Source organism: Saimiri boliviensis, chromosome 1 (genome assembly GCF_048565385.1).
Source record: "Saimiri boliviensis isolate mSaiBol1 chromosome 1, mSaiBol1.pri, whole genome shotgun sequence".
Lineage (NCBI taxonomy): Eukaryota > Metazoa > Chordata > Mammalia > Primates > Cebidae > Saimiri > Saimiri boliviensis.
In genome coordinates this window covers 116486835-116503648 of record NC_133449.1, presented here as the reverse complement: position 1 = coordinate 116503648, position 16814 = coordinate 116486835, and the positions used below count along the sequence as shown (strand labels likewise).

The following is a 16814-nucleotide window of genomic DNA, read 5'->3' as shown; positions in this document are numbered from 1 at the left end:
CTCTCCGCACGTGTCTCACTGCCTACCTGGCCTGGGAGTGTTAAGATGTTAAGGCATTAAAGTGGCGGCAGAGAAGAGAAGGGGCTGAGCAAGGGTGACCTTGCCTCTCCCCTGCCCTTTCTCCTTCTCCCCTGCTGTCCTCTCCCACCAACAAAGCTCTCCTGTCCCAGACCCAAGAAGATGTCAGGTTCATTGGAGCCACAGATCGCTGCTCCTTCAGGGCTTCCTCGTGGGCCACCCAGCCCTGTGACTCAGCATTTTGCATTGATCATGATACCCACAAAGAAGGACCCTAAGAAGAAAAGGGTCAGGGCCATGCCAGCCTGCTGGAGAAAATTTACAACTTCTTTCCTTTCGGGTACAGTAAGAAATTTGGAAAACAAAGTAAAAGCAATTACTAATAGTAAGATGGACTTAACTGTCCAGCTTATTGGACCTCAAATTTCCAGTAAGAAATTTGGAAAATAAAATTGAAACAGGAATAAGAAGAAGATACAAAAATATGGAAACACATAAAGATGAAAGTAGGCAACACTTATAATTCCATTAACTGAAGCAAGGGCTATAAATATTTGGTATTTCCTTCTAAAAATTTTCCATATCCTATATAATTTGAAAATCAATTGTAAAAATCAAATTTAAAACATCACTCACACCTCTACCACTCAGGGAATGCTTCTTTTTTATTTTAGCATATCTCTCTTTGATTTACATAAACTTGGGATATTATATATGTTAGTTTGTATTTACTGTGTTGACATTTTAAATTATTTTGTAGACATGGGATCTCACTATGTTGCCCAGGCTGATCTTTAATCCTCCCATCTCAGCCTCCCAAAGTGCTGAAATTATAGGCATGAGCCATCACCTCCAGCCATCATTTCTTAGCATCCTTAAATATTCATCCACAGAAGGATTTACCAATTTGGGATCACACCGCACCCCACATGTGTCATTTAAACGTGAAAAAGAAGAACAGTCTCTTTACTCATCTTTATCAGCCTCCTTCACTGCACCCTCGGCTCCGCAGGAAGCGTGGTTTGGAAGAAGCCATCCTCTGTGGCTCTGTAATCCACCTGTTAAATGGCTGCTTCAAGGTCAAGCAAAAAGTGCTTAAAGGAGGGTTTGACCTTGCCTTTGCAACTCGAACATTTTCCAGAGGAACTCAGAGTCAACCACAGAGGAAAGAGCTTTTGTGAATGAGAGAACTTATTATAGGCAGCATGCTGCCCAAAACCTACTTTGTAAAAACTCTTTGGCTAAAGTGACTGATATTCATACAATTCCTACAGTCACAATACAAGTCTTCAGAGAAAACTAGGGTGCACATTTGGGTAATGACAGTTAGGCACCATAAGAGAAGCACAGACAGTGAGAGGGCTTGTCATGAAAAACATGCAAATGAAAACAATGTGATGTGCTTCTTTTTGGTGGGGACAAATTGGCAGCATTAACTTTTAGTCTTAGTATCCCAAATGAAAAGGGGAGTTAAGAAATTCACATTCTTATGCACTGGAATGCAATTTTGCAATATTTGCCAAAACTTCTAAAACCTTTCTGTGGTCCAGTCAAGTTATTCACTTCTAAAAATAATCCCAAGAAAAGTATTAGACATGTGCTTAGAGACTTATGAACATTAGGCTGAGCACAATGTTATTGTAGCATCAGAACGTGAGCAGCCAGGCTAAATGTCTAATAGGTAGGAATATCAAAGTCAATTTCATACAGTCATTTCATGGAATAAGGGATGTTTTGATGAGTTTGTATCAACATTCAGAAATTCCTCACGACTTAGTGTTCTATGAATGAAAGCAAAATACAAAATTGATTTTTGAAGTATATAGGACATGGAAAATGTTTAGAAGAAAACAAAAAAATTATAGCACTTGCCTCCATGTAGTGGAATTATGAGTGACACCTAGTTTCTTCTTTATGTGTTTCCATATTTTTGAAACTTTTTACAATTTAACATATTAACTTTATATTGAGAAATGGTCTTTCCATCAAAAAGAGTGAGATACAACAGAAAGTGAAAGTAGATAAGACCTGTGTAGCCAAAAAAAAAACAAAAAAAACCTGAACCGAAAGTCACGGTAAATCAGATGAAAAACACAAGTTCAGTATTGCTCAAACCATCAGAAGATGGAGATGGGAACACTATGTATAAATCAGACGCAGAGCATGGGGCAAAGCCTAGTTTAAGAAAGAACAGATTCAACTTCAGTGGTCCTGGTTAAAGGGTTTTATCAGGACCCTGTGAAGAAGTGAGAGTTAACAAGCACCTGCACCTTCCTGTGCAATCGTGTGTGGGCACCTGCTAGATCAGCTTTAGCTCGTTTTTATCCTGCTTATGAAGTTCCACATTTAAAAACCCTTCCAGCATGGTTAGAGAGAGGACATTTCCTGTCTTGCAAACTAGGTGAATGAGAGTTGGAAGAAAAAGAGTCCTGTGAACCTCCTCTAGCTGGCACCCAGGAGAAGACACTCCTCTCTAGGAGAGCTCATGGATCCCTAACCTCATGACCCACCCACACAGACTTGGGTCAGTGATTGGCACCCAGGAGAGTACACTCCTCTCGAGGTGAGCTCATGCATCTCTAACCTCATGCCCCACCCACACAGCTTTGGGTCAGTGATTGGCACCCAGGATAATATCCTCCTCTTTAGGTGAGCTCAAGCATTCCTAACCTCACGGCCCACTCACACTGCCTTGGGTCAGTGATTGGCACCCAAGATAGTACACACTTCTCTAGGTGAGCTCATGCATCCCTAACCTCACCACCCACTCACACTGCCTTGGGTCAGTGGTAGAAGGTCCTGCATGGACCTTGCCCTGGCCTTCTGGCTACCTGTTCCTACGCACACTAAGATGCACAAAAGCCAGCCTCAGGCATTGCCCTCCTCTAGACCACCGACCCCACACCCACCATGGCTTCTCCTTTTGGCCTTCTGGGTCCTGGACAACCCTCTGGATCCTGTGCAGAGCTCCTACTCTTTCCCCAGCTCCAATACTTAACAAACTTGTTGGCAGCAAGTTTGGATCTTAAAAAACCTTCCACAATTCATCTTTCAATATTTGTCCTACAGCAGCCCTACGTCCCACGATAACTCCAGTCATGGAGCCCTTGCAGCAGATGCTGTCAGTGTCTCACCCATATCCCCTGTTTCTGGGCATGCCAGCCTGACTTCCACCTCCAGCATCTGTAGCTCCTGGCCTAAGGCCTTTGTCTGGTCACAAGAGACTAGTCTGCCCTTGTGTTTAGCAGGTCAAAGTCACAGGGAATTAACAAGTCCTGGGAACACCCTTCAACCAATGACAAGTGGAAGCTGATGGATAAATACCCCGGCTCCCTTGCTGCTCAGATGGGAAGCACCTGAGCACTGTCTTCTCCATGTTTCCTTGATTTTCCTAGCTGCAGTTGTCCACAGTGGATACTCCCTTGGCAATGCATCATGGATTGGATTCCATCTCTTTCCTCTCTCACTTCCCCACCTCCCCACTGCTGTTATCTGAGATCATCACCTTACAAAACCACTTGCCTCTGGATTTTTTTTTTCTCAGTCTTCTATAGGCATAAACCAAATAGGACAGCATCTCCCCCCATGCCATATGGAATCAGCCTTTGAGGCCTATCCCTTGGCTGTTTCCATGTCTGTCTATGCTGGGAGGTAGGCGGGTCAGATACAGAAGTTGGTGTGGTTCGTGTCCCTCCCCTGTTTGACCCTCTGGGACTCACCTCTGTGGTTTCGGGCCACAATCACAGACGGGACACCAAATATCACATCCCCCACCAAGTCCATGAAGAGGTCTTTCTTTTTGACAGGGTCATCTGTTCCTCCTAAGTACTTCTCAGTGGCTTCTGGAATAAGTTCCTTAGGAATTTTCTGAAATAGATCAATAAAGTGAGCATCACTTCCTGGTGAGTGATGTAGCATCTCCAGCCCACTAGGAAGGCTTGCCTCAATGGTGAACTTCACAGGTCCTGTGCAACTACCCCCAGGGTGAGAAGTGAAGTGGGAAAGGTGAAAAGATAGGGGAAACCCCAAGGTCCCAGTCTTCCTTCTGCCATTGAATTTCTCTATGATTTGGGGCAAGTACTCATCCCTCATTCCATGGTCTCAGACAATTCCGTGATTCCGCCACTCTTACAACAATGGGATGGGAGTTCCACAAGAGTGACATGGCTGTCTTCTGGTCCAGTTTCCCTTCGGAGAGTTGATAGCCCATCGACTGTTTTTAAAAAAAAAAAAAAAAAGAAAGAAAATTAAGCATTTAGGGATTTAGGGATCATTGGGAATTAATGAGAAGAAACAAACTGACCAACAAATCAAACCAATGCAGTCTGAAGGTCCTCTAATTTTGCTGGGCTTTCAGGGACAAGGGTCTTTACTGAAATGGGAAAAATCAGTGACTCAAATGGGCTTATATCCAGAAACTCAAGCATTGCAAAGATTACAAAAAAAAAAAAAAAAAAAAAAAAATTGGAGGAGCTGTGCCAGTGTTTTCAATGTGTGTGTGTGTGTGTGTGTGTGTGTGTGTGTGTGTGTGTGTCAGGCTGGCATCCCTACAGTGGTCAGTGATAGGAAGAGGGAAGATTTCTGCCAGGCTAGTGTAGAATAGGGAGCTCTGGGGAAGAGGACAGAAATCTCCCAAGTACCACCACCTGTCACAGGTGACACTGAAAGCCCCAGATCCTGCCTTCATGGATTCTGTCTTTGGTAAAACCTCTGAAATCCTTCTGAGGGGTAAACAGCACATCTCTCTGCACAAAATGACTCTGACCAAACCTCTGCACTCAGAGACTCAACCAAACTCTAGCATCGCTTCCAGCAGCTTAAGGTTCTGTCCCTAGAATGACTGCAGCCAGCGTCCTAAACATGCCTGCCTGTGAAGGCTCAATGCTGCCAGGAGAATTTACTCTTTGCTCCAGCCAAAACCTAGAGAGAAGCAGACAGGCCTCTGAACCCTCCTACAGCAGTTACTTTAGGAAGCCTGCAATGTTAAGCCCTTTCCCTGCCCTTTGGGTTGTGAATCTACCACCCAACCATGTTTCCTCGAGGACCTGAGAGCCTTCTCTTTGCAATGCAAACATTCAGGAAGCTCACTCTTGCTCTTCCCAGTCCCTGTGGAAAGAGTAGAACCTGACTTCAGTGGGTTCTTCCTGCAGTCCAACACACGGCGTCCTGTTCTGAAGATAAGAGGAGTTTGTTTCTGCCCCAGGTGAGCCAGGATGAAGAGATCCACGTGGTCTAGCCACATGGACCAACCCTCTCCCCACAGCCCAAAGTGTGTTTCCTTAACACACCTGGCCTATGAAACATTGCCAGGCTTTTGTTTTTGCTTTGAGATGTGAGTCCAGTCCACACTGGACTGTTTCCCCTATTGCAATCATGTTACTGAATAAACCCATCCTACTGCTATAACCAGGGTCAGCTTTGTTCATCTTCAACTGAAAGGAGAACCCTTCTTTACTTTTAGAAGTCAATCATTTTTTCCATTTTTTTCCAACTTTTATTTGAGGTTCAGGGGTTACCTGTGCAGGTTTGATACATGGGTAAATTGTGTCTCTGGAGTTTGGTGTATAGATTATTTTGTCATCAGGTATTAAGCATAGCACCTGATTAGGTAGTTTTTCCATTCTCACCCTCCTCTGACCCTCCACCCTCAAGTAGACCCAGGTGTCTACTGTTCCCCAGAAGTCAATGGTAACTCAAAAGAAGCCACCTTCGTTGGATATTTCCTATGAAGCGATGAAGAGCATGAGTGATTTATGGGAGAACTACGCATTCCCAGCCCAAGTTAGAAAGCCCCCACCTGCCTCTCCAGACTCCTCAGCTCCTTCTCCCTTCTAGATCCCCTCCGTTTTCCCAGCTGCACAATTATTTTCTCCCTCCAGCACAGACACTTCAGGATTCTTCAATAGGAAGACAATCAGGGAGTCTGAGGAGAGGGGATTCCAGGGCCCTGACACCCAGTTACACCTGAGCCCTCCTGGAGGAGGTTTCCATGAAAATGTTAGTCCTGCTGTAGGGAACAGCTGCCCAGGACTCAGTGGGGCTTGGAGAGGGAAGCACTCCTGGGCCCAGAGATGGGAGGGTTCACGGAGGGTGGTGAGTCCCTCCAAGAGGCCTGCGCCTTCTCACCATTGGAAGAATCCAGCCAAACTCCTGCTTGTTGATTCCGATCATGTAGGGAACAGGGTTGAATTTCCTTGCAGCTTGCAGCTCCTCAGGTGCTTTTGGCAGCACAACCCCGTCAATCACCGTGGGCAACAACAAGTGACTCTGAGGGAGAGAGCAGCGCAGAGTCTGTGATTCCCTCCCTGGTCACATCCTCCCTGATTCTGCCTGTCTGAGGGTGAGACCAACATCACAGACTGGCATGGCCATAGGCCACGGCTACACACACTTGGGTTCCTAACTTCAGTGGGGGGTAGCTGTGTGTGACATAGGGGTAGAACTTCAGGCAGAGGCTGGCAGTGGTCAGGTGATGGGGAGAGAAAGAAGCCTTCACTCAGTCTGAAATACATGTATTATACAAAATTATACACATCTGTATAAAAGTGCATGTGTATATATTTCAGTTTGAGGTGCACGCATTCCCCTCTCTGCATCCACAGTTGATTTTCGGTAGTCTCAGCAGTTGTTTCTGATAAAGCTCCCATGAGTCTGAATTAGAGAATACAGAATCATCACTCAAAGAGGAAATACTGGGTTAGGTTGTTGCAAACCTCTGGTCACATTTTCATCAACCTTCTTTTATGCGTGGGTTTCTGTGGAAAGACACTTCCACAGCTCCATCACAGACAATGGGTGTTTCTTTAGCACTTCCCATCACAGCCTCATGTATGAATCGGCCAATTTCCTTCTCCTTTCTCTGGACGTGCTGTTTTGTGGATTTTTCAACACCGAATGCACTGCAGCTCCTGCCTCACCCAAGCTTAGCTCACACGGGCGCCTTGCACGTCTAAGGCACAGCACAGCCTGCTTAGCTCGGGAACGCGAGACAGTAGCGCTACTCCTGGGGGCCACTCTAAACAGTGACATCACCACAAAAAGCACAGAAGTGCAGAACACATGGCACTAAATAGACCACAAAGAGGACACCTGTTAGCATGAGAGATGAAATGAGAAGACAGAGACTGCCTCGCTGGAGCTCAGACGGAACGCGCCCATCATGCAAATCCAACGTCCCCTGCTCTGCGCCTGCCTGTGTGTGACCAAAATGCCGTCAGTATCGATTACGGGGTCACAAGGACATTTCAGCAAGCAGGTGAATTTATAAATGGAAGGAAGGAAATTGGCCAATTCATTTCTAAACAGTGGGAACAGCACGAGCAAAGGAACACTTGTGGCACCATTCAGGGTAAATTCCAGAAACACCCAAGAGGGAGGCCGTGGGGTAAGGGCCAGAGGGAGGGACCGGTGGCACAGCCTACCTTCTGCACAGTCTGGCACATAGCGGGCACTCAGGTGTTTTGAAGGATGAACTCCATGGAGGGAAGTGGATTTGACTCATAAGGTAGGTCAGGCTTTTACGAATTGGGGTGATGTGCTCTAACTCTGTTAAGGAAGGCCAGTCTGGCTGCACCATGAGACATGGAAATGGGGAGGGAAGGTGAAGCAGAAGAGGATAAAAGTTGAAGAGAGAGACTGGAGCACCCAGCTGGGCGGCAGCCATGCGGGGAGACTGCCATCAGCAACGGTGACAAGTGACCATTGAGGAGAGTGCTGTGACCTCCAGGGAGGCAGCAGAGAGGACAGGATCGTAAGATGTCGCAGAGGTGATGTCACAAAAACTGTCAACCCATTGGGAGGTGGAGAGTGGGTGAGGAGATCGGGAGGATACTGTTGGAGTTTCCTGTGTGCTGGGAGGATGGGGGTGTCCTTGGTCTGAGATTTAGGCTTCCCCACTCCATGGCTAATGATCCTTGTTATCTCTGCCTCCTGATAGTGGAAAGTTCTGGTTCAGCCTCCACTCATAACGCCATTTTGGGGAGCGGAAAGTTTAAAAAAGAAAGGGAGTAGGAAGAGCCCAGGTGCACAGAGGTGATGCCTGGAAGCACTGGAATGGGAGTCAGGAAAATGGGTTCCAGGCCTGCCACTAGTCCTGGCTGTGTTAATCAGGCGAGTCTCTGTCCCCTCTAGGCCTCAGCAACAAACACACAGGAGTTTCATCCATAGTTAATTGGAGCTTAAAGGTGCTAAGACTCAAAACCTGCAATCAAGAAACAGAAGGTCCTTACTTCTCTGGGGTCTCCAAGTAAGTCCACAGAGAAGAATTTCTGTGAAGATAAAGGCAGAGAATGTGGGTGTGAGGCTTCCCAGGAAACACTGAGCTGGGTTAACCGGGCAGCAGGGGTGTCAGGTTCTGCCTCCTGGCACCGAGCTGGCTGGGCCAAGAGGAAGTGGGAGGACTCTGGCTCTACTTGACCTGAGCCCAGGGCAAAGGCATTGGGGGTTGGGGGGGGCACCAGCGCAGGAACCGTAGGCTGTAGACTCTGAGCCAAGGTTTATGGAGCTCTGGAGAGGATGCCCACTGAGGCTGCCCAGCCCCGAGTCCTCTCCCATTCCTGTTCCTCTGGGAAGAACACTCTAATTCTCCTTCAGAGACCTCCTTCTTCCCCCATCACTCCATGAATTCAGGCATCTATATATGACCTGAGGTGCTCCGTCTCCCTGAACACTGATATTAGCTCAGGGATGGGCATACACTCATGTCATTCCAGTAGAGCTTTCCCCAAAACTTTTGCAGGAATTGTTTAGAAAGAGGGCTTCCAGGCAGATAGGATATAAGTCTAGAGTGCTGTTGGCTTTAACCTTTCCAGAAGACATATCTGCCTAAAAGTGAAGCCAACACAGAGTTGTGAAAAGCTGAAGGATAGAGAATGTAGATTCTCAATAAAATCCTATGATCATCTAGATCCAGCCATGCCTGAAGCCATCAACTCCTGGGTTTTTCAGTTAACATGGGGATGCTATTGCAGCACATTCCTTTTTCTGTTCAAGGCACCTTGGGGGCATTTTCCCATCTCCCATTAGAAAGCTCTGACTCACACAAGCTCATTGAAACTCATCCTACCACACACTTCTCTTTGGTGTGTGTTCACCAAGATTGCAGTGATTGTAGTGTTTCACTGTAGCTCAAAGGTCTGACTTGTGCACAGCAAGTGACCAGTGTGAGTCCCTTCATTAAGGATTATAGTCCCACTAGCCAGGAGTGTGTGTGTGTGTGTGTGTGTGTGTGTGTGTGTGTGTGTATGAGTTTGTATATGTCTGTGTTTCTGTGTGTGTGTCTGTGTATGTCAGTGTGTCAGATTGTCTTTGTGTTTATGTGTGTGTTTGTCTATGTTTGTCTCTGTGAGGGTGTCTGTGTGTGTCTGTGTGTGTGTGTGAGTGTGTATGTCTGTGTGTTTCTGTGTGTGTGTCTGCCTGTGTGCCTGCATATGTGTGTACTGGAGGCAGTGGGTAATCATGCAAGCACTTCCACAAGATCTCAGAAAATCTCAAAAGGATGTCCTAGAATCTTAGGGCTGGAATTTCCTGAACCCCTAACTCTTCCTTTGTGAGCTGGGTACTCTAATGCCATATGCAGAATTGCTAGAATATTTGCCTCCTTCCAGGTATTAGAAAACAGTTGTGTTTTCATTCCTTGAACACTTTGGTCATTTAGATCCTGAACCAAGATCTAAGCCCCAAGACCACATAGGGCTCAATCCATTGAAACACAAGCAGAGTCCAGTAATAGTGCTGGCCCTGGGACTCTGGAGTAGCCTCAGGTCCAAGGAGAGAATCCATAGATCAGGCTACTCCAGAGCTTGGCATTCACACCCTTCTCCTTCAAGAGGAATAATTTCCAATGGTCCTGGGTGCTGTGACCTCTGAGTGCTTGTCCTGCTGGGCTTCCCTGTGATAAGAGACTGCTATGGCCATCTATCAATCCTACATGTCCCCAAGTCCTAATACATGAGGATGGCAGGAGTGGCAGAAGATACTCTAGACCCTCAAGTGTGGGTTCTGGGTCCCACAGTGTTGTCTCTGTGACAAATTAGAACTGTGACATGGGCCAATTACAAAATTTCTCTGTCTCTGTTGCCACTATTAAAACGGGCACAATGACCTCAAAGCTGAATTTCTCAAGAAATATAAGGTGGAGTCAGGGTTAAAGGCATGAAATCCCAGATTCCACTGTCTGGTTTCAAACCCTGGCTCCTCCACCTTTTCTGTGAAGCATTCCTGATAACTATAATGAATGCCTCCCCCTCTGTGCTGACATCATACTCAACCTGCAAAGTATATAAATATGATTCTGCTTGAACAGTTCCTTGTGAGCAGGGACTATGTCCAATTCATATCTGTATCACTACCTCTAATACTCACCCCCACATACTTGTCATGAATGGATACATACATAGAGGGAGTCAATACATGGAGTAAGTTGAATAGGATGGATACATGAATAGATGGGTGAAAACTAGCAGACAGATGATGACTGAATTGTTGGTTTTGGAGTCTCACCACCCCAGAGAATGGGTGATAGAGTGAAGATATAAGGTGGCTGGATGATGCATGAATGGTGGATGAACTGAAAATAGATAAATAAAAAGTTACAAATGGGTTGATATTAGATTGATGTTAGATTGAATTGGATGGATTAGTGAAAACATAGATGGATAAGAAGATCATACATAGATGGATTAATGAATTGGATTGATGAGTATCCTAGAAGGACAATTGAGTCAGAGTCTCAGAATATCTAGAATATTGGACCACCACCAGGTCTAATACAAACAGTTTCTAAGTCAACCAAGATAACTTGTGACATCTTTCTGAAAACCTTTCAACTTAATATCTCCATCTCCTAAATTCGGGATGACGGTGTTCCCTGGGAATAGGTAATGTTTAATTTCTCAAAAATACGTCTGAAAATAAGAATGGCAAAATATTAAATTTTGGGCAATCTTGGGCATTGTTACACAATGTTTTTATCTTGCTATTTTTGGACTTTCATTTTTACATTTGTGGTATTTTACAATAGAAAAAGACAAATCAGATTTCCCATTCAGATACTGAGATTCCTGAAAGGTGAGACACTGTCCCAGGTAACTGTCCCAGGGCAAGTGGAGAGCTGAAATGAAGAAGTCTAGGACAAAGTTTACAGGTTGGGGGCTACAGGAACAGGCACACCTACCATTTTCATTGTCGTCTCCAAGAGCTCCTCTTCCGACTTCTGTCGCAGGCAGTGAACCATGACAGCTGAGGTGGTGGTTTTACACCCAGCAGTGGTAGCAATTTGCTGCAAAGATCACAGGCAACGAGTTCAAGAGCAAAGTCCCTTCCCTCCATCAATGTGGAAAGAGGTGTTCTATCCCAAGCCTAACTTGTAAAGGTGGCAGGGGGCAGCAGAAGATACTCTAGACCTGCAGGTGTGGGTTCTGGGTCCCACGGAGCATTGCTTCTGTTATTAATCTTAATTGTGATATGAGCCAATTACTCAGTCTCTCATTTCTGCTACCCTATCTCTATTGAAATGGACATAATGATCACAAGCTGAACGTGTGAAGAAAGGCGAGGTGGAGCTGAGGTTGAGGCAATAGAATCTTGAATTTACTTCTCTGCTGGCTGTTCCACTTACCAGTCATTTGGCCACAGGCAGTCCACCTGATTTCTCTGGGTCTTGGTTTCTCCACCCATGGGTGGGAATAATGACTGCACCTACCTCATGAGTTAGTACATGTGGGAGAGTGCCATGTCTTTCACACAATAAAACATGTGCAGAATTGCAGAAGACCTAGATAAGATGATTCACACAGAGGCACCTCAGTAAGTAACGAATGTGATTTAAAGGTGAGTTTGGAAGAAAAGCAGGATGTTATCCCTTGCAATACATAGACGGGGCTTCTCAGCTGAGTGAGGCGTCTGTGGCACAGCTAGGAGTTTCCACCTGCACATTTCTGTACTGGAGTCCCAGGCAATAATCAAGCACTACTCTTTAGGGCACAGGACAGCAATGTGCCCATCAAAGGCCAAACGGTAAATATTTGAGGCTTTGTGGATCACATGGTCTCTGCTGCAACTTCTCAACACTGCTGTTGGCATGAAATGCAGCCATAGACACGGGACAAATGAACAAGTGCCACTACGTTCCAGGAAAACTTCCTTTATGGACTCTGAAATTTGAATCTCATATAATTTTATGGTTCATAAAATAGTGTTCTTCTTTTGATTCCTTTCAATCACTTAAAAATTTAAAAACTCATCTTTAGCTGAAAGGCCATGCAGCATAGACACAGATTTGGCTCTGGGCCACGGTCTGCACATCTTTGTCCTGAATCAAGCCACAGAGCAACCCCAATTAATGCACCAAGAACCTCTTTCCATCTTTAAAAAAAAAAAGGCCTGCTGAGGGAGAAGCTCCCTTTGCCTGTCCTGGGGATTGGGGTCAGTCTGCCCAGCACACTGTGGTTTCCTACTTTTCTAAGAGTTCAGGGACATCCAAGCAAAGATGGGACAGTGAACCTCTCTCCTAAGTAATTTGGAATCGGGGCGGAGAGCTGCTAATGTAAAAACCCTAGTTTTTCACAACGAAAAATACAATCTGACAGCTTTCTGGAACCAAAGGTGAGTCCTGAAGCTGAGGGGCAGAGGGGGTGCTCACGCAGACTGGAAGCAAAGTGTCGCCAGAGAAACAGGCACAAAGGGAGAGCAGCAGGCTCCATGGTGGGGGCGCCCTGGCGAGTGTGCATGACCCCACAGCCCTGTGCAAAATCTGGGACAGAATCAAGGCCCAGGATGGTTCTCGAAGAAATAAACAGGGACAGGGAGAAGTAGAGGGTGAGAGAGGGAGAAGTAGAGGGTGAGAGAGAGAAAAAAAAGACAGACGAGGGATGGACAGTGGGGTGGGAATAAGAATAACAGAGTCTAGGACTCTCATTTTGTAATTTCTACTTCTTGTTTTTTCTCAAAGCCAAGCCTCATCCCAGGTCTCTATTTCACTGAAAAATAAACTATCCCTTTAAAAGAGATTTGAGACAAGGTCTTGCTTTGTTGCCCAGGCTGGAGTCCTGTGGTGCAGACACAGCTCACTGCAACCTAGATCTCTTGGGCTCAGGCGATCCTCCCACTTCAGCCTCCCATGTAGATGGGCCCACAGGCTTGCACCACCATGCCCCGCTTAATTTTTTGTTTTTTGTAAAGACGAGGTCTCACTTTGTTGCCCTAGCTGGTCTCGAACTCCTGGGTTCAAGCAATCCTTCTGCCTTGGCCTCTCAAAGTGCAGGGTTTACAGGCATGAGCCACCACAGCAGGCTAAAACTCCTTCTTGGCTTAAGTCTGGTCAATGGGCAACTGTTGCTAATAACCAAAGAATTCTAAAAAAAAAATCAAAAATTCTAAAAATTCTTGGTATCCCCGTTTTCTCTCCTCCTATGTATCAGCCCTTTAAGTTTGGATGCTTTCCCCAAACAAGCTCTCAAATCTACCGAAATCCTCCACACCACTGGCTCCAGTGGGCACTCCTCAGCCTAGGTCTGGATTCCTATTGATCACCTCTTCCTTTGGCTTCCAATCGCTCTCCAGATGATGACAAAATCCTTGCCAGTGTCCTGTGCGGCATGGCCCCTGCCAACGTCCCCGCCCTCAGCGCTCGCCACGCTCCCCCTGCTCTCTCTGCTCTGGCCCCGTGGGCCCTCTCTCTCTCACTCACTATCAGGTGCGTGCTCCTGCCACAGGACACCTGCACATGCTGCTCCCCTCCCTGGACCTTCTTTGCTCCTGACTCACTGTTCACTTTTCCAGCAAGCCTTGCCTGGTAACCTCTTCCTGCCCCGGGACTCAATGCTTTCTTTAGATTCTGCTGTGGCTTCAAGACCATGTCCTCCACTGCTCTTGTCATAAGTGATGCTTTCTAATCATGCGATTCTGTAACTATTCATCTGTCCCTACATCACAGTGGAAGCCTGGGGAGGTGCTACGTGTCTGGCTAGGATGCAGAGCCACGTAGAACCATATGGTGTCTATGTCCCCTCCACATGGACATCCAGCTTTGAGCCAAACAGTGACCTCTGCCCACCTCCTGCTTTGGCCTGCACTTATTCACCTAGTTTTGTTGGATGAACAAATGAATGAATGAGTGAATTCTCCAGGGACCAACTCTGGTTATAAGGTGCTCAGTGTGGAACTGCTCCAGGCCTACATCCCACAAGTGGGTCCATGGAACTCGGACCCTGAGAAACACAAGACATCATCTCAACCCACTGCCTACTGCCTGACGTGGCACCAGGCCCTGGCACATAGGAGGAGTGTGGTCACATACAGGGCACTTGCTTGCTGTCTAGGGCCGTGAGCTGGAGTCCTGGCTCTGCCCTGATCACCTGTTGCCCTTGGCAAATCCTTTCCAAGCCCTGTGTCGGTTTGCTTGGTTGTGAAACCGGGAGGCTAATCAAGGTGTCTCCTTGCCCTTCCTGCTCAGCCTTTGGCACATTAGTGATTCTAGGAGAACATCAGCTAGAACCCGCAGCAAGAGTGACCCCTGTGAATTCAGGAGCACAGAGCCAAAAGGGTGGGGACCTCCAGTGGGAGACCTACCTCAGCCAGGGGCTTGATGTCGCCTTTCTCCACCAGAACAGCAGTGAGGGCCACGCCACTCTCAGAAATGGCCCGGTGGAAGAGGTTCTTGGCCAATGGAGAGAAAACCTGGGAGCAGAATACAGAGGAGGAGAGTTCATGCTCAGGTGTAGGGTCAGTGACTAGCTCACTCTTCTGGGCTACATCCACTGCACCTCTGCCCTGGCCTGTTCCCCAGACACGCTGGGGTTCAGTGGACATAACAGCTCCTCACCTGGCTTGGCCTTCTTGCTGGGCTCACCTCACACTCAAGAGAACTTCATCCCAAAGAGAATCTCCCACCCAAGAGAACCTCCCACCCAAGAGAACCTCTCACCCAAGAGACCCTGGCCTGACTTGCTTGCCAAGATCACGGCCCACCTGGACACCCAAGGGAACCCCAGTGGGATCGGGACAGGGCACAGGGCAGGGACATAATGAGGTGTGGGCACAGCCAAGCCTAACCAACAAACGTATTGGAAAGGTAGCTTAGCATCGCCTAGCCACAACTTCCAATTCAGCATCTCCATGACTCAGGTCTTATCCTAAAAAATGATCCCAGAGGCACACAAAGATTTCTAAGAATGCTCCTGCTGTTTACAATGGCACGCACTAGACAAAACTCACAATTCCAATATTGTAAGATTGGACAAATTAATAGCTTCTCTTTCTCATCATGGAACACTGTCCACTGTAAAAGACACTATTAAGGGAGAGCACTTAATATTTAGTAAAATATTTGCGTTGTGTTGTAATAATCAGGAAAGTACTTTAGTTTAAAAAAGACAAAGATAGATTATAGATGATAGGTGGATGGATGGATAGGTGAATAAACAGATACAAAGTTGTAGAAACAAGACTAGAAAAATCCATGTCAAAGTCAGCACAGTGACTATCCTTGGGTGGCGGGATGGTGAATGGCTTTTATCTTTCTTGGGCTTATCTGTATTTTTCCTTTTTCCATACTTTCAAAAGTATAAAATGTTTTCCCTTGAGTATTCAACTACAAAACCAACACAGGATTGAAGAATACCGTAGTGGGACTGACCCTCTGCCCACCTCGAGGCAGCTGGAGGGCTCCTACAGCTCCCAGCACCTTCTCATCTGGTTTTTCATCCCAGCTCCCCTGCTGTCTCCTGCACCCAACCCCCCACCCCAGCAGGACCCCTCACAGCCCCAGGTTCTGTCTGTGTTCCCCATCCCCAGCTCCATCCCTCCTTCCTGTCACCCACTGGGACCCTCAGTCACAGAGATGGTTGCCCTCTTCTTGGGCAAGGACCAGTCATCAGACCATCCAAGGGAAAGTCCTAGACTGTTCACAGTATCCAGGTCCCCTCCACACATAGTTCAGGCTTGATCCAAACAATGACCTCTGTCCACCTCTGTCTGTGCCTGCCCTACTCATAATGTATGCCTACTCCTGCTTATCAAGAGAAGGGAATGATAAAATGAGTGGGAAAGACAGAGAGAGACAGAACTCAACCAAGCTAGAAGAGGACAATGCCACCATTGCAGGCTGCAAATGGAGATTCTTTTAGCCACAGGACACTAAACTGAGCTCTGAGCTTCCTGGGGGCCAAGGAGAGCTTGGTCTTCAGCTCTCCATCCCCTGATGATAGTCAGTGAACAGGGTCAGTCCTGAACTCAGGTATTGTAAACAGAGGTATCCATAGCCAGACTGACAGGTCTCCAAGAGGCCCCATCAGCATCGCATCAAGCGTGGGGTTGGGGCTGGTGCCAGGATCACTCACAAGAACAGAGACACTTTCTCCTCCCGCTGACTCTCCAAAGATGGTCACAGAGCCTGGGTTCCCACCGAAGCTGGCAATGTTGTCCTGGACCCAGCGCAGGGCAGCCAGCTGGTCCAGGTGACCCCAGTTCCCCCTGCTGTGTTCATCTCCTGTGCTGTGAGGAAGAAAACAGGTGGAGGGTGGGGATCAGAGATGTCATGACAGGACCTTCAGGACCACAGATGGGGCTGGGGGCTCTCAGTGAGCCTTTCACATAAGGCTGTGCTTCAGCATCTATGAGACCCTGCCTGACATTCCTACAGCACTGCTGTGGTGTGTGATTCTACATACATTCAACTGACAACTATTTACCGATCATCTACTATCTGCCTGACACTGTCCTATAAGCTGGAGCACATATGAGAGCAAAACAGGCAAAACCTCTGCCAACACTGAGCTCACACTACAAATCATAAGCAG

The 16814-nt window shown here is 46.9% G+C and overlaps 1 protein-coding gene across 4 annotated transcripts in view; it reads right to left on the bottom strand.

Annotated features, from left to right (window-relative positions):
• LOC101048092 (liver carboxylesterase 1) overlaps nt 1-16814 on the bottom strand; it is a 33222-nt gene that overhangs the window by 3540 nt on the left and 12868 nt on the right. For 2 of the 4 annotated variants that reach the window (XM_039480607.2, XM_039480614.2), the window contains exons 5-11: nt 16356-16509; nt 14587-14694; nt 11192-11296; nt 8247-8285; nt 6145-6285; nt 4151-4231; nt 3738-3885 (exon numbers count right to left, since the gene is read on the bottom strand). In XM_039480607.2, coding sequence (XP_039336541.2) covers nt 3738-3885; nt 4151-4231; nt 6145-6285; nt 8247-8285; nt 11192-11296; nt 14587-14694; nt 16356-16509 — 776 coding nt within the window. The remainder of the gene's footprint in view (nt 1-3737; nt 3886-4150; nt 4232-6144; nt 6286-8246; nt 8286-11191; nt 11297-14586; nt 14695-16355; nt 16510-16814) is intronic. The other 2 variants (XM_039480599.2, XM_039480600.2) reach the window with 1 other exon arrangement.